Genomic DNA, 21,982 nt, shown 5'->3' with positions numbered 1-21,982 from the left:
AAGCCCCACTATCCAATAATATCTCTAACAAGAGGAATAACAATGGGGAAAACTGAAAATAAGCCAGAAGAACAGCACTGTCTGTTAAAATTCACAGCGTCGGACACCTGAAGTATACTTAAACGCTCATATTCAGATCAAAGATGTATCTTGAATGTTTTTGTTTGTTTTTTTAACGTTTCATTGTATGAATAGGATAAAAAAAAATGTACACAAGCTATTGAAACCACACAGTATTCACCAGACAAGCCTTTTGGTTTTTATTTTTGTTTTTGTTTTGTTTTTGCAATTGCTATAGAGACTCATTTAATGTAGTTTTAAAAATTGTATCATGATGCAATCATTGCGTCTTGCTCTTGCTGAAAGTCATTACTGCTGTGAGGGACAGCTGACTGGGCCACTGCTGGTGTCATTGTTGGATTCACAGGTAGGGGGTGGGGTCAGACTTGTCGCACATCTGAACGTGAATGTGGGAGGTGATGCCTGAGTAGACCTTCTGCATGGGGAGAAGGTTTCCAATCTTGTCTCCCTTCTTCACATTGCCTCTGTAATTAAAGGGCTTCATATAGAAGAGCTTGACACACAGACCTACAAGAGAAAGGGTAAGGGTTAGAGATTTGATTCCTCTTTATATGTCTCAGGGTATTGTTTTTGTTTAATGGACTTTCGCCATCTTTTGAGCCTTAACATGAAAGGTAAAATCTGAATTCTGTGCACAACATATGTGGTATTTTCTCTGAATGTATTTCTTTAATTTGATCTGGCAACATCTCAAAAATGGTCTGAAGATGAGGAGCACCCAGAGAAGAATTTAAAGTGCAGTAAATGTTACATAGAAAATAGAGCCAGGGCTGTTATATTTTCCCATTGATGGTCTATGGGAAAGTAGATTTGAAAGCCAGGTAGTTCAGTACAGCAAACACCATATATATATATATATATATATATATATATATATAGAGAGAGAGAGAGAGAGAGAGAGAGAGAGAGAGAGAGAGAGAGAGAGAGAGAGAGAGAGAGAGAGAGAGAGAGAGTGTTGCACATAGTGCATCGTTTTGTATATACAGCACAGTAGATAGCCAAATGTTTACCTTTGCCACTGAGGTTGACGCCATCATCAATCAGGTTTCCATTACCATAGGGTCTAGCCTGGCCATTGAGTTTACCATCAAATGGAGCGTAAACAGTGGAACCATCCGAACACTTAATGTCAAGTCCTTTGTGAAGATGGCCACCGCTGTTTAGTACATAAATATAGTGAGAAATAGTTAGACATAAGCATACATACATTCTACCAGGGTAAATGAGCTCTGCCAGTTTTTGAGCATGCAACTGGTGGAGCAAAAGCTTTCCCTAGTGACATGCATTTAGACATTACCGTCTGGCTCCATAGTTACCACAGCCATAGCTGTCGCATCTCCTTTTAACATTCCCACTGTAGCCGTTGCACAAGACTCCAAACTTCAGCAGGGCTGCCTCTGTAAAAACACCCACACAACACATCAGACATCAAATCACAAATTAACACTTTCATGTCACTAACTTTAAAGTCAGCTTTGTAAATGAAATAGGGCTAAGCATTGTTATTCCCATTATTAAATGTAAGCTGTATTTAAAGTTGACATAAAAACAAATGTTTAACGTGTACTGTCTTCTGTATTCCTTGTGAAAAGGAGCAAGAAACTGGCAGATCCTCCGCTCCAAATTCTTAGTTTGGACTTTCATTTCAGTTCTAACTTTCAAAATGTGATATAAATAAAAACAGGGTCAGCACACATCACCATTCGGACAGCATTGGCGTTTAGCAGGCCCCTCACACAGTCCACTGATGTAGGTCCCTTTGCAGAACTGGGAGGTGTGCTGACATTGCCCCCCTTGGCTCATACAAACATGGTCTGCATAGGACATACTGCAGAGCACTGGAAGAAAACAGTAACAGCTTTAACTGCTGATAGAGAAAGTGTTTAACACTAGAACGATCGCGTTTATAGGCATACCTAGAACAACCATGACCGGTCAATTTGACCGGTGTGATAAAAACATTATAAATATTTTAATGAAAGGATGAACAATTGAATATAATTTGAACAGAAATTGTGTTTTTATGCTGACATATTACAAAACATGCAACCTCAAAAAACAGTAAATAAATAAACAAATATTTGAAAATAAATGTGTGTATATATAGGTATTGTATATCATATACATGCAAAACTGTACAACTGAAATGATTTAAATAACTATCTTTTTTTAATAAATGGGTTTATATTGCCTACATGACAAACCACATATACACAACAGAAGCTATGCATTTATATACAGACACAATACAATTGATATCACATGAATAGACAAACATTTGAACAGAATGGGCTTCATTTACAATCGTTTACAGAGTGTAAGTGCTGGCAGAAAAATATAATATGATGCCCTTTAAAACTGTTGTTTATATAGAGAGAAGCATTTTAAAGCATCGTCAGAATCAATGTGGTAATATATAATGGCATGTATATATTTGAATCAGGGGCATTGGCCATTTAACTACTCATTCCTGTGCTGGTAATATGATCTTTTAAACTGTGTTTTCGTTTGATACTAATCAAGAAGCCAGCCTTATTGTTTCATAAATAAAAAATGGCAGAATATGTAGTTTCCTATTTACTTAAATAAAAAAAAAAAACATTTGATTTTTCTTTTTATAGAGAATTTGTTTAACATTGTCATATTAGGAAGCCTATCAGAAACATCATCAAAAAATCTTGCTATTTTGACTGCACGCCATTTGGTTAGTATTCATTGTGGTGGTTTTTGCTCAATTTCTAGATAAAATAAATAAATAATAATTACACAATTATTTCGTCTCTCTGTAATGCAAAAGCTGAGCAGCCCTGTCCAATGTTATTACTGCCATACAAGAACAATATGCTTCTAATTACATACAGATTAGGTTGTATTGCAAACAGAAGGCTCTACTTAGATTATTTTTATCTTTGTGTGACCAATATATGACAGCAAAATACTAGTGACAAATGGATCAGGACACAGGTGTGCTGCAAAACAGCAGTGTCTTTATTAGTAGTATAGACAGCACACAGGTTCAGATGATTGTCAGCATGGCTCTCAGCAACACCCCTTACTTACATCACCCCTCAGTAGCTCACAAGCTCTCTTTAAATAGCCCCACAGATATACACAGTTGAAACACTGTAAATGCTCTACCCAATCAGAAACCAACCCGGTTACACCCCGCCTGCTTCTGACCGGTGCACCGCTCAGTCCATTGTCCACATTTCCGGCTCTGGTGAGAGGTCACCGCTGGTGCAAGGTTGCATCCATTAATTTAGGAAGGACAAGCTCTTTTGCAAAGTCTCGTGCATTGCCCTCATGTGCAAGTCCCATGTGCAAGCAATTAATTTATAGCACCACACAGTCTTGAGGATGTTTCTGCAAGTTGCATGCTCTGAGCTCTGGTTTGCATAAACAGACCTGAACAACAATCTGGCCACAGGCATATGTTTCCGCCCACACTCATTGTTACAATAGAAACATTTTTTTTTTCCCCTTTAGTTTCTTTGTATATATAAATAAGGTATGTTAATACTACATTGGAATGCAGGGGCATGTCATCTTTTTGGAAATACCAGCTATATGTTTGGAGATTATTGATTATTTTGTTAACTTTAATTATACAGGGCGATGTCATAAATTGCGGAATACTATCGGAATATCGCAAAAGATGCATCGCTTATGGATCATATCTTATATGTACAGTGTCACATATTTTTCCCTTGCAAAACATATTTTATGTATCTCCAGTTTTCAGTCTGTTTATTCGTATATTTGTTCAGAACCGATTCCAAAAATCTCCTCAAATGCACATCATAGAATAAAAATCAACTGTGAAATTCAGGCGTGTACCATAACATGACAACAGGCACAAGGAACGGCTGCTTTGTTTTGATTGAACCATATTACATTTCCGTGACAAACTGGATAGCACAAATGGCAGTGATGTTGCTGCATAGCAACACACATTTCTGATTTGATGTTTACACAATCTTATAATGCACAAGTCAATGAGTACATCACTGGCACATTGTGTATAAGTAGTTAATCAACACTTTGAAATAAAACTTTCCTTAAAATTTTAAATAAATAAAACACAATGCCTCCTTTTTTAGTTAAGATGTCCCGCTCCCGCCCTCTTGGATGTAAACACCCTCCATTGGCTTCAGAACGTCCCTTGGGGGGCAGTACTGCCCCCGTTGAGAAACCCTGCTCGAAATAGACACACTTGTTCCCCAAATTACTTTTTTTTCACTGTTTCACAATTGCAAAATATAAATACATAGATAAATCAACAGGGTTGTAAGTTATAAAGAGGAACATTTTAAAAGAAGTAATGTTTTAGAAGTTCCTCTCCAGTAGGTAAGCTTGAGCATAAGATTGGAACACTAGACACTCTTAAGCAGTGAGGAGACAAATCTAACCAATATGACACAGAAAAAACAACAAAATGCGTGACACTTACCAGTTGAAAAGATGACAGCCAGGATAATTACAGTCTTCATCCTGAATACTTACAGACAGCTTCTCAGCAAACACTTTGACAGTGAGCAGGTGGTGGAGTTCCAGCACCACAGTTTAGCAGAGGATAATAAATGCAAGTCTTTCCTGTTCTGTAGTTACTTACCAGATGTATCTATTCTCTATTTCCTTAAGCGGGCAGGGCAAGGTTGCTTCATTGATCCCAGCAGCCACTTCCTCTCATTTTGTAGACTCCACCTTCAATTAGCAACTACTTTATGACAACCATGACAAAAATAAAATTTAAATAAAAAAATTAAAAGTCTCGTGTGCCAGCAATTAATTATTGGTGTCAAACAGTCTCGAGCAAGTCTCTGCAAGTTCTGAGCTTGGGCTTGCAAAGCATGTTCTGACACACATAAATAGCCCCAAACAATAATCCGCCCACACTCATTATTACAATAGAAATGTTGTCCCCTCAGTTTCTTTGCGTATATAAATAAGGTGTGTTAATACTACATTGGAATGCAGGGCAGTGACATCTTATTGCAAATACCAGCGATATGTTTTAAGATCCGATTTGCCATGACAGATTTTGATAATGGACTGTGCTGCATTTTTTTACGGCACACCATTAAGCACTTTGGGATGCCTTTGGCATGCAAGTATATGCACTGAAAGTGCATTCCCAGCCTCTGAGCATCATTCTTACAGATCTCTACAGTTATTATACAACACATTTGAAACAGGTGTACAGAAAGTGCATTTCAGCACGGAGAATCCGTTATGAATGAATGACGATGATTGCAATTGCAGATGATTTCAAAACTGTGACAAGCGCTCAGGGCACGAGTGAAAGATAAATTTGGCTGGAGGTCTTGTCCGTGGGTGCCTGACGCCTACCTGCGCGAGGCTGGCTGGAAATACACAGATACATGCATCCCAGTGCCGCAGATAGGAAGTGGCTATGGCCACCTCCCCCTTAAAAAAACGAAGCCACCAAACCATGATGAATAATAATAAATAATTAACACACCCCGCAATGGTGCCCTGCCACCTATCCCCCAAATATTGAATCTAATGAAAATCAGCAGCTGAGACACGGCCCATCCCCCAGGGCATGACTGTGCTGAGGGAGAGAGCCCAGCCTCTCCAACCCGACCACTCACCCCGTAGAACTAAATACGAACCGCTCAGCGCTCAAGTAAGGAAAAATCATACCCTACTCACATAGTTTTTATTTTTTAGGGAGAAACCTCCCTGGTTGAGGACAGCCCTTTCTCCATGCTCTAAGCAGTCAACTCCCGTTTCGGCCTCCCAGTGCTTGAGTGAGCAGCCAAAACAAAAAGAAGCAACGTGAAAGAATAACAGACTGAGCTTTTATGTGTTTGGTGGATTCTCCTTGCAGAAAAGTAACCAAGTTTACAATTACAGCACAATTTTGACCTTACTAGATTAAACCAGTCCTACCACAATAAAAAGGAAAACCTGTAAAAACAGATTGTTTAATTGTAACTGTGCTTCTTATATAAAAGCAGTTTGTGGTTTTGGCCGTTCTGGTTTTGTTTTATTCCTGTAATCTACTCAGCACATCCCACCATGAATTTTCAGCACGTACTGTAACTGTGACAATGTGATTAGAATGTAAATAATCCCAAGCTAGGTAGGTACATCATAACTTTTTAAATAGAAAAATGTTGTGAGATGTCACTATCAGATTTATTAGTAAAAACAGAGTTTCGTATTATAAATGCATTCAATTGTCTATTGAGCTATTTTAATCACAAGTTGTATACAAAAGTAATGATGAATGAGTATGCTTGTGAATATAAATAGACTGTGCTGTGGTACTGATTATACTGATATGTTAACAGATGATGTATTTTTAATATATGTTCTATTGTATGCTCAACATAACTTGACATGAAGTTACATGGGAAACATGTGGGTCCATTTCAAAATAGTTAGGAATGGCACCAGGAGGGAGAACACAAGAAGGTAGAAACAAATAACAAAAAACATCATACTGTTAATCAAGGGAGATGCTGTAGAATATTAGAATTTTTACTAGAAGACTTCCAGTCGAGCCTTACCTATGTTAAAAGTTTGAATAAACACCACTTGGTTCAAGTTATGATAACCACTTGGTTCAAGTTATGTCAACAATAATTCAACGTTTTAGGTTGAGTGGCATTGAAAGTAATAGATATCCCCTTTGTTCTCTTCAGCAGGTTGTGTATAAACATACTGGTTACCAAACAGAATTCAGTGACTTTCTCAATCCTTGCTCTTGTAATCTCATTTCTGTTTTGATTGTGAAACTGGCTGTACCAACGGTCTCCTAAATCGTGCCAACAACATCCAGATAATGCTAACATATCAATGCATCCCTTGTGTTTTTGTTGTGATATTTTGTATTGTTGTTGTCAAGCCAATGTTTAAATAGAATGCTAAAGGGAAGAGCAGCAGACAGGCACCAAAGGGTTATTTTTTAGAAAGGGCATATTGTCAACCATCAGACTTTTATTGCTGAATGACTAACAGCTGCAAAATGCAGAAATGAGAGTAGAATGGCAGTATAGACTATGAAATGCTCATAATGTACTACAGATGGAATACATCTAAATAAACAAGTTGTCAAAACTTCTTGCTGAGTTAAAACCAATGAACACAATTATCTCTTCGTTTTTAGCAACCTGCATGGAGAAATGGTTTTAAATGTTAAATTAAGAAAATGGACATTCAATGTAATGAAGCACAGTCAATGTGTTGTTTACTATACACCTGGCTACAATTAACATAATGTTATATAATGTTTATTATCATGTGGCCCAGATCATCCAAACATAGAATATATAAGTCAAGCAGAGAAATAATATACTATCTAGCAATTTCAGTACAGCAAACACCACACATATATATATATGACACCAAGGTTTGGTGCTTCTTTCATTTGTTTGGTGTGCAAGGTAATAAACATGCAATCTTCAGGTGTAAAAAAGTTATTGCCCCCCCCCCCCTAGTTAACTCAACCCAATTAAAGGGTTAATTAAGGTCAGCTGTTTGAATACTTTGGCTAACAATCAAGCCTGATATGGGCTAGTCCAGCCCAGCATAAATCTGACTAACTTTGGCTACTAACTTTGGCATTACAAAGTCATTTTTAGGCTCTGGGGCTCTACCAAACCATAGCCATATTGTCCAAATGGAGAAAGTTTGGGACAGTAGTGAATCTTCCCAGAAGTGGCCATCCTGCCAAAATCTCTCCAAGAGCAAGGCATTAAATCATAGGTAATCACTGTAAGCATATAAAAAATATGGCAAAACATGGTAAACTATGGCAAATACTGTACATTGTATAATGATGGGAAAAGCGTGCAAATACTGCAAAATGAACATGAAAATTTACATTGACAATCACCTGTCTTTTTCTGGACAGAAAGCAAATTCCCAGGATGATGGTGACTATTATTACCGTGGAAACCACAGCACCTACAATCCCAATCAGGCTTTCTATACAACAAAGAAAAGGAGATGGCTTAGTTAGGACTGTATAATGACTAGACTGGTAACCTCTTTTTTTAGTACAAGAGGTTCATTGCATATTGTGCAGCAGGGTATAAGGTAACTACTATGCTGTTGGAGGTCTTATTAATGTCAGTTAAACCAAGGCATTGTCCACCAATGCTTTGTTCTGGACAAATGTAACTATATTTAACTGAGCACAAACTGCAGTCAATATAACTAATGTTTTGTGAAGTTTAATGCATGTTGGCTTTAAATAATTGCCAACAGTGATCAAAGTTTTTGTTATTTCGTACTTTAACACTAGCAGCATCATTATTAAAATTGAACCCTAAGACATTATTACAAATATGATGTCACTATTTCAATAGTAGTGTAACAGTCAAAACATTACATCTTCAAATATCTACATGGCATAGATCAAAAGGCACGACTGAGCAGACAACATAGAGGGAACTTGATGGCAAAGGATAATTTATTGAAATCGTCAACCATGACATGATTGTTACTTGGCTCATGACTTGGCTCAAATTTAGTTTCCTCCAAATGGCTTGGAGGAGTCAGGGAAAGAAACGCAGAGCAAGAAATACAACATGGAACCATAAACATGCAGGACTTTATACTTTCAGGTAACGTTTAAGTCAACTTTTTTTGTATTGAGTTAAAGGAATAACATCAACATATGATTTCTTAAAAATATCATAATAACAACTTGTTTATTTCGCAGTTGCCAGAAAGTTGTGTCAAGCTTCCTGGCCTTTAATACGATGCATAAAGTTTACATGCCATTCCCAAATACCTGTGTTCTAGAATATGTATATGTGACAGGATGGCTGTGTGGTGACGTCCCCAGACAGAAAGTTCACAGAGACACACACAGAGGTACTGCTAGTTGAAGCGTTGGTGTGCGAATTTATTAAATTATAAAAATAAATCACAAAGGCAGACAAAAACACTGCTCACAGAGCAAAATAAAAGTTCAAACAAAAACTCAAACACCAAAATAATCCCTTCACCCAAAACAAGCATCGTGCTGGTCCTTCCAAAACGATTAGCAATTGTTGTTTTTTTTAACCTTTCTCCTTCACTCTCTCCCACTCCCTCTCCCTCTTGTTCCTCCTCTTTGAACACCCACCCCGCTATAATCAGCTGCTGTGCTTTTATACACGTGATACATCTTCAATTTAGCAATAAATTAATAAATCTGGAGACAGACACATTTTGCACGCGTTTCAGAGATGGGGACTTTAACCCTATCCACACTGCCAAACAATAACAAAACAAACAACGCATTTTAAATTAACACAACCCAATACATTTAAATCATACAAATACATTTAAATAATAATACATTTTACCAGCTGGGCTCTGCCCTACCACATTTCCACCACAGTATATATGTTTAACTGCCTTTGCTTAGAATGTCTTTTTAGCACAGTTCTTTTAAGATGACAGATGCTATAGAGTTAAGGGTATTATGTGCGGTCTCTACCATCAGGCCACTTAAGTCCACCTATAATAATAATAATAATAAATAATAATAATAATAATAATAATAATAATAAGTACAAGTATATGTCTGTCTTTCATGTCCTTATTTTTTCTTAACATTTGAACAAGTGCTTCAGTACAGTAGTCTCCAAGTATAGGAGAACCTCCTAAGAGAACGCTTCACTTAAGAGAACACCCTTGCAGTGAAATGGATTATTGCCATTGTAAATGCTCCGCCTAAAGGAACAAGAACTTCGCTTTTAAGAAAATGTTTTGTCACTGCTAGTGATTCATTCACAACTGATATAGGACTGTTTTGTAACCTGATCAAACTTAAATTCAAATGGTTTATTCAATCTTTTCAAATGTGACTTGTCATCGCGAGATTATCTTAAGGCACACTGTTTGGTTTATTTACTCTTATTAAAACAGCCGTCATATTATCGCCTTGTTTTGTATTCCAAAATGGTTTGCAAAGAAACAGCAAAACTTTTATTTATTTATTGTTGTGTCTGGTGGTCAACTCCATCTAAAGAAAACTTCAGCTAAGAGAGCTTCCCGAGAGGCGTTCTTTCAGCTGGAGACTATTGTTTTTGAGTTGGTGTTGTTCTGCATTACAGAATAAAATTTAACAAGAAACATCTATCAAGCTAATGTTTTCAACATGGACTCACAAGTGAGTGCGATAAGTAAATGAGCGGCTCAGAGCCAGCAAGAATTCCTTCCGTTCACTCAGATCACCTGAAATGATGAAACCTGCTCTGCAGAGCTCTGAGCTGCTCAGGGGAAGCAGAACTAAGTATGCTATTAAGTGGGTTCACTGAGCAGCTCACTTACTTAACACACCCAGTGTAACAACCTTCTAAAATATTTAGGAACTGCACAGATCATTACCATTCATATACAGTAGTTACCGTATACAGGGACTTTACAAAGATTTACAAATACTAAAAGAAACTTAAATTGAATTGTCATTGAATTTAAGTTTCTTTTAGGATTTCTAAACTCAGCAATATTGACTGTTTACCACGGATGACTTTACAAAGATCCTGTGCAATTCCTTATTACCACTAGGTGTCAGACAAGCCTTAATGCACTCTCCAAATTATAAATGTGTGTGTTCTGGTTGTACAGCCCTGCAGTATATTCAGAGCGTGTTTCAGATGTTTGGCATATTCTTCCTTATAGGGCAATATGGGATTGGTAAAAAAACAGATTCGATGTAGTCTCTGTTAGTCCTTACATGTACAAGCCACTCAGCATGAAAACATGCCTCTATTATAGCTGTTCTCACTAATTTATTCAGATAAACCCAAATTGTGGTTGTGTCTGGCATAATTTCATTCACAGTTAAACTAATACCAGCATCACTTTAGAAATAATTTCTTCCAATCCCATTTAAGCGTCCGGACTATGTAATGCATACCATTAATGCATAGTACTTTGTGGATATCAAGTTTTTACCTAAATATTAAGTATCAAACAAAATTAATTATAAAGGTTTTTTTTAAGGATTGTTAATATGATCCCATGTCCCTAATAAAAGGATTACATGTCTGTTCAGTAACACAGTAACAGATTACAACTTGACCAGTTTATTGGTTCTTTTAACAGCTTACTGGAAATATGCTGCCAAGCAATATTCTGAGCTCTGTTAATAATGTGCACTTTTAGTTCAGGAGTTCATACACTATTTTACTGACTAACACACTATTCCTCCCTGTGTTATATCTTTTTACCCTCCAGATTGTAAAGCAGCATGACAAATGGATTGATTTGCATCTACAGTACAGCGTGTTCCGACGGAATACAAATTTAATAAAGTGAAACTATATATGGTTCCTATAGTACAGTATTCCAGACATTAGCAATAAAATAGCTTCAAATTACATTTTGAGTGGTTCTAATAGCAGTTAAATAAGTTTGTATTGCATTTTCTGTATTGCATTCTCATTGCATTTTAATAAGTCTGTGCTATGAGTTCAGGAGCTCCTCTTCAGATCTGGTCGTCTGCTTTGACATTCAGTATGTATTGTTGGATAGAGCAGGCAAAGTGTCTTTATATTAGTATGCACCAGTGTCAGCATACAGCACTCCAGCAAAGCCAAGCCAAGTGATCTAAAGGGACAGATCACAAGATTGTGTTGGTTCTTACTTCTTTCAACACAGTTTCAGAATACATGGCAGGAAACTTAACACAAACATATCATAAAATCAAAAACCACCGTATTTTTTGAATTGCAAACATCATAAAATGAAAAGGAAATTTTAAGCCACTTGGGCACTTTTGTTATTTCAGATAGTAGAAATATACCCAATAAAGTTACCAACACAGAAATAAACAAGTCAGACATTTAATATAGGGGGCTTGTTTTAGAAATGCAAGTTATTTTTTTTTTTTCTTTTAGACAAAATGCACAAATGACAATTTGGAGTAAATAGCTTTGAGAATTTAGCCCTTACTCTTTAAGAAAACTCAAGTAATAAATCACCAGTATTCACATTCTCATTTATCATACTGAACTGCATGTAAAACTATTTTTTTTCCTAAAAAAGACCTACTGATGCAGATGACCCAAACGTTAATTATGACAATTATTTTGCTGAGTCACCCTCTTATCTCATCAGCAGGCCATGGCTCTGCTGATAACCATTGGATACCAACTCCTGCAGCTCCCTGATTATTCTTCACAAGACAGGCAGTTTATACTGCTATTCAGAAAATGGAGCTAGTATATATTGTTTTTACACTATAATTTAAATAGGCATTTGTTTTAGTAGTAACAGGACATGTAGTTAATCCACTAGACCAGAAGCTGTATCATAACACAGGTTGGATGATTGGGTGGGAGTATAATCTGTAATTGGCTAGAAGTACTGTACATCCATTAATGCATTGCTTAAGGTTAGGAGTTTCAGGCACTATACTATAGAGCAGGGGTAGCCAATCCTGGTCCTGGAGAGCCCCTATCCAACTGGTTCTATAGGTGTCTTTACCTCATCATTGGCTAAAGATCAGTTAATCTTGACAAATTAAGTCAATAATTGGAACATTAAGTAACCGAGAACTCGGTTGAAATGAAAACCAGCAGACCAGGTATCTGTCTGGGACCAGGAGTGGACACCCCTGCTGTAGAGGCAGGATTAAAGTATTTGGGTAGGGCTTCTCATTAGGGTTATTAAAGGAGTGTGGCAGACTGGTGAGTGGAAAGAGGCCCAGAGACAGACTGCTGTTCAAAAAAAAATACTAATTTTATTATAAATAACAAAAATAAAGGTGCACAAGGGCAAAATAAAGATCTTTAAACACAAATAGAAAGATAACAAAACTTACAAAACTAAGGTTTCCAGGCTGGAAACTGGATAACCTGGATAACTAACCAACCAACCAACCAACCAACCAGCCAGCCAGCTTTCTCAGCTCCCTCCTCCCAAATGAGAAGCAGAGGCCTCCTTTTATGTCAGGTGGTTGGGGGCTGATTGATCATTAATTAAACTAATCATCTAATCAACCCCAGCCACCTGAACACAATGAACCCAGGCAGGTAGGGGAATTTAACCCCATCTCTGCCAATTTCTAAGGGGCAGAGCTGTGCTGTGCTCTGCCACAAGGAGTTAATATTATTATTTGTTTATTTGGCAGATGCCTTTATCCAGGGTGACTTACAGAAACAGTATCAGCTGTAGAGTCACTTACAACAATGTCTCACCCGAAAAAGGGCGCACAAGGAGGTGAAGTGACTTGCTCAAGGATACACAGCGAGAGCCAGGATTTGAACCGGGGACCTCCTGGTTTCAAGCCCTTTTCTTTAACAGCCAGGCCACACAGCCTCATTAACTTTATTTACACTATCACTGGTCCCTTTTTTTTTTGTTGTGAAAATCTTTTGGTTATTGTTTTTTAAAATGAATTGAGGATATGCACAAATTCAGATGCAACACGATACATAAAGTTCATCTTGGCATCTGGGCAGTAAGTCACGTGGTCTAATTTCAGAATGATCATTAGAGCAGTGAGTCTGAACTACAGCAAGGGGAAGGCAGTGCTAATGTTAACAAATATGCCGTGGCTGTAAATTCAACATTAATAGCATTAACAGTATTAAACATTTTTAATTGCTAGAAAACTAAAAAAAAGTTACTATGTGAATGCAGTTATTTATATAAATTAATGTTTGCATAAGCATAAGCATATATATGTGTGTGTGTGTGTGTGTGTGTGTGTGTGTGTGTGTGTGTATATATATATATATATATATATATATATATATATATATATATATATATATATATATTGTGAGCAGGGAGAGGGTTAATTCCTCCCTGCTGAGAAAAAAAAAAATGTGCAAATGCACATTTGCTTAATGTGATGGTTAATTGTTTGATTATTAATTATCCTCTGCACCAGGTGATTATTGTAAATTAGAGCCAGGTGCAGGGTATTTAAAGAAAGCAGCCGGTTTGTTCAGGGCTGCTGCTGTGTGGAGGGCCTGGTTGATAGTGCTTTCATCCCAGAAATGGCATATATCATCGGAACCACATGGCCTGAAGTGGTTTATATCGCTTACAACGGGGCTATCTGTCATTTGTGGGAAGAAAAATAATTAACACATTTAAAATAAGACAAAACCGGAAACTTTTATTGTGTACATATCCTCAGTAAACTTATATTGTGTATTTATCCTCAGTGTAATATAGTCCCAAATTTTATTCAATTGTTAGCTTATTAAAAATAATTGCATATGTTTGTTTTTTATTGTGAATTTCTGCTGTCTTCACTCAAAGTTGGTGTTGTAGCAGTTATGTGGATTTTTGCCTGCAAATACATTAAAGGAAATAAGTGAAATGCCACTCATTTTTGGTATTTTTTTTTTTTAACTAACAAATAAAATGGCAGTTTGTCATGGAATTTAGAATGTAGTGATTTAGTCAGTGAAGTGGCTCATAAGTATGCAAGCCATGGTATACGCATTGTCATGTGAGGCTGTTTAACCAATCAGAGTTATTGGGTTATTCCAAGGTTTTAAAATATATATATACTTATATATATATATTATATATATATATATATTATATATACTATATATATATATTAATTAGAGCTTAAAGGCAGCTCTTTTTGCTGTATACTTTCCTTCAAAAAGGTTTCTTCCCCACATAAGCACCCTGAAGAACTCAATTGGCAGTCCAGCAATACCTGGTGCTTTACCATTACTGAGTCCTGTTAAAGCCTCGCTGAGTTCTTAAAGTTAATCCTTACTCGAGCCTCTCCTTATCCTTCAGGAACCTGGGCCAGACCCTAATGGAACTGCTGGGCCTCTTGGGACTCCTTTACAGCCTCTGCAGTGTACAAATCCATGTAGAAAGCTATAGCATGCCTCCAGATCACCTCATGCTTCCTTGCCTACTGCCCAGCTGAGGTCTTTAAACAGAACCAGATTGCACTGAGCTGCCTTTTCCTCCAAACTAAAAAAGTATTGAGTTGAGGCATCCACCTATGAAAGATTTTGAAACCTGGAGTGCACCAGCGCCCCCTGTACCTCTGCATCCAACAAATCATCAGTGGTGATGGAACTAGATGTGCTGGGGATGCAGAAGCACTCATTGGCTTTGCATAGCTTCTATCATATACAGGGGTTACAGTTCTATTCAATGGCTTTCAGTGCCCCCACTTTAAAATTGTTCCAATGTCACTGCAGATCATTCAATTTTTTTTTTAAATTTTCAAGCTTTCAAAAAGCTTGTTATCATGGTCGGACTGTGCAGCTCAATGATGTCCTCCTCCAGCTCTCTCATGACTATAGCAGTGCTCTGTGAGGCGGGTTCAGTGTACTGTTGACAAAACAACGTCACCTGCACTTTTACCACACACACCCCCCCAACTGCCTTAAGGAAGAGAAGGCATTTTTTTTTTGCCTCCATCTTTCCAAAAAAAATTAAAACATTTTAAAAAGTGTGCATCTTGTAACAGTTTTATGTTAAAGTGCCAATATGATTTAACTAAATAATGTGCAACTAAATTTAACTGGTGATTAAAACTATAAAATCTGGCCAAATTCCTTTTTAATTGTTCATTTTCAGTGCAGTTGAAATCCCCAGACAACAGAACAATCTTCTCAGACTGATACTGAGCCAGAACTCCATTTAGGGTTTAAGAAAAAAAAAAAAAAACACCCTTTCTCTTCTGTCATTGGGAGTATAAATGTTAATAAAAACTAAAGTTGTATTTCCCCTTCCATACCTGAACCATTAATAATTGTCCTTTAATTACTTCTATTAGTTTAAAGGAGTCTGGAGTAAAATAAAATGGCTACTCCTGCACTAAAATTAGAGTCATGGCTGAGAATGACCCAGTCTGTCTGATTTTTATCATCAGTGTGTGTCTCCTGGAGAAAAGACACTCACTCTTTTTTTAAATAAATACTCAAAGAGACGCTCTTTTTACTATATCGCTACATCCATTCACATTCAGAGTCCCCAAACTAAGGTTTTGCATTGAGAGATTATAGAGAAAAGTATGAGGACACCAAGTGTTTAAACATCATCGAGTTTTTAGAGTAGCGCGTACTTTACTCATCACATTTTTCAATCTATCTCTCTTTTTTTTTATCCCTAAAGATTCAGCATTATGCATCACCTGCTGAGCCGAGCTTCAGATTGGGAAAGTGATCTATCACTCTTATAATCAATTTTTTAAAAAGCTTATACTCTCAGTGCTGTACCCTCCTCTCAATTGTTGACTAGCTGATGGCTCGTAAGTGAAAGAGGAGTCAGTGTCACTGCCTTCCTCCTCACTCGCAGTGCTGTCTTCAATCACACTGTTCTCAGCGCTCTGACTTCCTAGTCGAGTGCCGGTCCCTCTTTCTGTGCTTTCAGAAAAATGTCCACGTTTTGCCCTGGTGCTTCAATCCCTCTTTCCTTTCTCCCCGTCTATCTCTTCCCTGAAAGTACCTTGTTCCTCCAGCACTTCATCCTGCCTTACGTCTTTCTGTACAGCAGTTCTAACCAGCTCTCCTATCTCTGCCTGCTCACCATCTCCCAAGGTGCCTGAGATTTTCTTACTCACTGGTTCCCCAGCCTCAGCCCCGACAATCCTCATTGCCTCACACACCACTTCTCTTTCCCTACTATTTTCCACTTCACCTCCCAAATCCTCTGCCATATTCCCTGCTTGTCCAACTTCCTAACATTGGCATCTATGCAGGACCATCAGTGGGATTGCTCTTCCCTGAGATCCCTTCCCCTGCATTGCTGTTTTCCCCATCACCTTGCTTACAATTTGTGGCATTATGCCCTTCATGACCATGTTTAAAACATTTAATTAATTCAGAGGAAGCAAACACAACATATTCACTCCCATCTGCCCGAAATTTTAATACAATGTTAAGATCTCCATTAGTATCATTCAGCACATATAGAGTTGTCTTCTGAAAGAAACAGCATGTTTCTATTCAGGAGATTTACAGCCTAGAGGGACCATTGAAATTCCTGACATAATCTGTCCATGTCTGCTCAGCTCTCTAACAATGACCTCATTACACAAAAGCTCATTATTTTTCGAACAGAGCCTCACTATCACTAGTCCTTCCTGAACTATTCTCTGTATCAACTCTTCATCGTTCATAAACACGAATACAGCTTTATTCATTCATGATGCTGACCTGATATTTGCACATCCTATAGCTTTACCCAGTTCAACAATACATGTTTCAACAGATACATTGGAATCTGTTATAATTTTTACTCCATGTCTCCGAGTAAGATTTTCAAAATTAGAATTTGATCCCCTAGGAACCCACCCGGGTTTGGCCATAACGGCTTTTAGTTTATAAAACCAAGCTCTTAATCAGATTTTTAAAGCTATAACATAAGCATAAAGGATGAAAAATGAAAGGAATAGATAGATAGATAGATAGATAGATAGATAGATAGATAGATAGATAGATAGATAAGGTGCTGACCAATATACAGTAAGGCACTTTGTATATCAATCAATCTTTATTTTATTTAGCACATTTCATAGTGGACCAACATCACAAAGCGCTTTATAAGATGCAGTAACAACAGAATGTCTCTACAAAGTCATAAAATAGTGGTAGCAACGGTAAACCAACCATGCATACCTCACTTAATTATTGATATTTGAGAAAATTTGAGAGGTTTTTATTTTTGAGTGAGCGACCCCAAATCTGCACAAATAACAATTAAGCAAGGTATGCATGGTTGATTTACTTTTGCTATGAAGTATCGCTGTAGAAACTTCAAAATATTCTTTGAAGATCCAGCTATCAAACCCACCCTGTCCTATCTCTGGCAGCATTTTCTAGTAGGTGAATTATATTGTCCTTTTTTAGGTACTGTAACTAAAATACTACTCATCTGAAAAAGAAAACAATTATAAATTAAATTATAAATAAATGTAATCAGATTACAGTAATGCATTACCCTCCAACACTGCATATCATACATGCTTATAGAAGATTAATACAAGTAACATGTTGTATATTATATAGTGCTTGGAAGTCATCAATCAACCAGTTTTTATATTACATTTCACAATACAAATTTAAGCCAGGGCCAGATTAAAGATTATGTTTATAAAAGGCCTTCTCGTCCTTATTTTTTGTGCCAGCTTACATAAGTACTGGAATTGAACAATCAAATATATCATTATCTATCCACAGAAGACTACTTCACAGTTACTTTAGACTTTGACTGCTGTGATAAAGAGTAAGTTTCAGTTGTCCTGGAAGTGGTCCCTAAGCTGTAAGAGCTCTTCTTTCTACAGCATCTCACTGTGCTTCTAGCCTTGGCTCTGAAATCCTCAGATATGTAATAATAAATGAAAGGGTCAATGCAGCTGTTGAAAGTGCTGAGAGCCAGGCTGATCATGTAAGGGAGGTACAAGTCACTGTGGTTCTGTACCATTTGGAACTCAGAGTAGTGGAGAATCAGGATGATGTTGCTGGGAGAAAAGCACACCACAAAGACCAGTAGAACCAAAGCAGTGATTTTGGCCGCATGGACGTATTTCTTCTCGCTCAGGATGAGAGCTCGCAGGACAGCGCAATTGCAGAACACAATGAGGCAAAAGGGGGCAACAAATCCAACAGCAAAGAGGCTCGCAAAGTAAGGGAAGAAGAAATTGGCTTGTTCATCCTTGAGCAGAGCATCATGGCACGTGGTGATGTTGGGTTCTTTAAAGCTGTAGGATTGTTGGGTTAAACCCAAAGGCAACATGACACCTATCACTAAAACCCAAACCCCAACGCAGAGGTAGGAAGCCATTTTCTTGCTTCGTAAGGTTTTGGCTGAAAACGGATGGACCAGGGCAATGTACCTGTCTATGCTGATGCACAATAGGCAAAGGATGGAGCAATACATGTTGCCGTAGAAGAAAGCGGTCATGAGTCTGCACAAGATCTCCCCAAAAACCCAGTCATTGCCATTGAAGTGGTAGAAGATCTTGAACGGCAAAACCAGGATCAGAAGAAGGTCTGCAACTGTTAGGTTGATGAGGAAGGTGGTGGAAGGCATCTTTTTGGTTTTGGCTATCAGGACCCATAGGACTAGTATGTTAGCAGGGAATCCAATAAAGAGCACCACCAGGTAAAGAGAGGGGATCAGCAGCGAGGAGGAAGGACCCTTCAGGTGCTCCTTAGCCGATTTCTCCAGCATTATAGTTCCATTGCACTTGTAGGCATTGAATGATCGTCCAGCTTTTGCACACACAAAAGAAAATAAATGTTTATTACAACTGTATAACTAGACAGATATAAAAAACACTACACAGAATGCACAAAATGTGTTTCATTCTTCCCACAGTATATATTGTGAAAGCTACAGCATCAACCACTAAGTACGCAGTAGCATTAGGAAGGCTTTTTTTACCTTCATTAAGACAGTGTTCAGACAGATGGGAAGTTCCTGTCTCTGTACCTAAAATTACCTTGGATAATGTAAATAAACTGTTAGCCTAAACCATGGAAGAATGTTATACATATTCAACCAAAAATATTGAACTTAAAACATGGTTACAGCACACTGTAGAGGTTAAAAAGAAACCATCAAAATATTATTATTATTATTATTATTATTATTATTATTATTATTATTATTATTATTATTATTATTATTATTATGATTATTATTATTTAAAACATTTAAAAACATCCAATAAGGTTACACATTTTTTTTCTAGTTTAGGAATAGTCTTTAGAGGGGGTTCTTCTTTTCATTTAAAAAATATGCCAATTTTGAAGTAAAGAGCTTTGAAAATCTAAAATGTATATTGATCTTGCGATGAAGAACAAGCCTTAGATCAATATAGCTTTAAAAAATAATTGTAGCTGTCTGTCAGGTCAGTCGTAAATTGAACTTCAAGATACCACAAATGTGTTTTGATAAATATGTAATTGCTGCCCTTCAAACCGTCAACTTTATATGGCAATGTTGCGGTCTGCTGCTTAACTGTTTCACTCTTGTGCGAGTGTTGGAGGTCTTGTGCTAAGTAAAGAAGAAGCACAACTGCTTTTTGAAAAGCCCACATACAGTTTTCTTTTAACCCTTGTACTGTGTTACATGTGTCTTTTCTCTGAAACAGCGTTTCTTTATTTTTCATGTCAAGCTCACATAGAAGGAAGTCATAAAATAGGTTACGGTACATACAATTTGGAAAAGTCAACTGCACAAATGTAATTAACCACAACTAATCAGAATGGTTTACTTACTTTGAAAACAGAAAAACACAGTACAAAATGTACTATTGCTAAACTGCTCTGTTCTATTTTAACCAATTTAAAGCATTATCAGATCTAGGGCTTTTATATCCATAACCTGTGTACAGTATCTTGTGCATATGCTATGGAAAATAAATATGCCCATTCCAAAATGTCATTAAATAATTACTCTACCAGGACACAAGCAAGTGAGCTGCCTCCATACTTTTTGAGACTTCAAAAGACATTTACTACACTACAGCTGCACTGTACTTTTCTTAACTGAATACATGTATAGCTACAGTACAAAAAAGTCTTCACAGATTGCTTGGTAAATATGTACAGTATGTTGCACATACATTTTGAAGTGTATCCATTTTCTGTGGTGTCCAAGTAGATGCTTCTGGAAAGTTGTTTTTGTGCCAAATTACAACTGTACAAATTACAGTTTCAAATTACAAAAAAATTGCAAATGTAGTGCAACACAGAGAAAGCCACTGATTTTCATATCTCCAAAATTAATTCCAAATTGTGCACCATGTGATTTTCATTTTTATAACTATTTTTACATCTTTTACAAAAAGCAAAATACCTTTAATTGCTTGGAATTGCAGCCATACAGTATTCGCATTGAGGTGTACAGTAGTGATTTTTCAGTTTCTGCCTACAGTAAATGCTAAATTAATTAAAAAATAATAATTACACTTACTGGGACCAGAACAGTCCTGCTTTGCATAACCTAGTGTCTGCAGAGACACAAACAGCAACACAATGAAGAATGCTGGTGGCATGCGAGGAGGAGAATCCATTGCAGTTCCTTCTGATTTTCTTCCGTTCCTGTACTAACCAGAGAGAGGCTACTGACAGTGTTTCCAGTAGAGAATCAGCCCAGCCTTTTATCATTAAGTCTGCGGCACAGGAAACCAACTCAGAAGAATGAAACTTTGTGACCTTTTTTTAGATAACCGACCCTTAATTGGAGGCCTTGTTCGTTGCCAGTAAATTTGAAGGAAGGTATTAATATACATTTGTCACTCCAGCATTGTATAACTGTAACCTTGTGCAAACAAATCATTTGTGTCATTTGTTTCTTGTATAATGTTGAATGTAGATTCTCAAAACTTTTTCCTTTCTAAAAAGAGAAAACACCAAGTATAATTCTAAAATAAATAAGAAACTTTCAAGTCCCTAAATTAAACTTCTGAGTTGTTTATTTCTGGTTTGGCAACTTTCTCCATTCTGAAAACAAATGTGCTAAAGACAATTTGGTGTGATAATCTAGCACTTGCATTCTTAAGCACTTGCATTCTTATTTGTGTATGCATTTATCCAGATGATTAATAATATAATTGACAGTTCAAATCAAGCCCCTGATACCCTCAACATTTTTTAATAACTACCATGTACTGAAGATCTGTGGTGAGGTGTTATCCTTTCTTTCTTTCACTAATGATGTTAGCCTTTAAAAAGCTGCACCAAAAGGTTTAGAACTGCTCCCTATATCGTGTTATTTTTTGAGAATGGGGGTTGGGTTGGGTAGGTGGCTGGCTGGTGTGGGGGTTGGGTTCTCTTCAAAGATTGATTGTCTTGCTAACAGGAAACCATGATGTATACACAGGAAGAGATGTATAGTGAAAACACATGCCTCCTCAAATAGGGAATCAAATACGATTTTCAGAGTGTTTATACTTCCACGCCTCCAGCAATGTGAATCATAGATC

The 21,982-nt window shown here is 37.1% G+C and overlaps 1 protein-coding gene across 4 annotated transcripts; it reads right to left on the bottom strand.

The window, feature by feature from the left end:
• Positions 1 to 228: 228 nt before the first annotated feature.
• On the bottom strand, positions 229 to 21,143 carry LOC121324974 (leukocyte cell-derived chemotaxin-2-like). Of its 4 annotated transcripts, none has more exons than XM_041267231.1 (5): positions 20,971 to 21,115; positions 1,782 to 1,919; positions 1,379 to 1,478; positions 1,092 to 1,237; positions 229 to 588 (listed from the first exon to the last, which is right to left on the bottom strand). In XM_041267231.1, exons 1-5 carry the CDS (start codon positions 21,068 to 21,070, stop codon positions 422 to 424), a joined length of 651 nt encoding a protein of 216 aa, XP_041123165.1. In that variant the 5' UTR covers positions 21,071 to 21,115; the 3' UTR covers positions 229 to 421. The 4 variants fall into 4 exon arrangements, with proteins under 4 accessions (XP_041123165.1, XP_041123167.1, XP_041123166.1 ...); XM_041267233.1 differs by lacking the exon at positions 20,971 to 21,115 and adding an exon at positions 4,694 to 4,924 and having other exon boundaries at positions 230 to 588; XM_041267232.1 differs by lacking the exon at positions 20,971 to 21,115 and adding an exon at positions 4,532 to 4,687 and having other exon boundaries at positions 230 to 588.
• Positions 21,144 to 21,982: the final 839 nt, after the last annotated feature.

This window comes from Polyodon spathula, chromosome 12 (assembly GCF_017654505.1).
Source record: "Polyodon spathula isolate WHYD16114869_AA chromosome 12, ASM1765450v1, whole genome shotgun sequence".
Lineage (NCBI taxonomy): Eukaryota > Metazoa > Chordata > Actinopteri > Acipenseriformes > Polyodontidae > Polyodon > Polyodon spathula.
Note: the sequence above shows the minus strand (reverse complement) of the source record. Positions and strands in the feature narration are given on the sequence as shown.

What these genes read in the sequence shown, in the direction of transcription:
- LOC121324974 (XM_041267230.1), bottom strand. Translation starts at nt 21,070, where the DNA reads ATGGATTCTCCTCCTCGCATGCCACCAGCATTCTTCATTGTGTTGCTG. An exon ending in GCAGGACTGTTCTGGTCCCA is followed by an intron (nt 19,263 to 20,970) that starts GTAAGTGTAATT and finishes TGTGTGCAAAAG; the next exon opens with CTGGACGATCATTCAATGCC.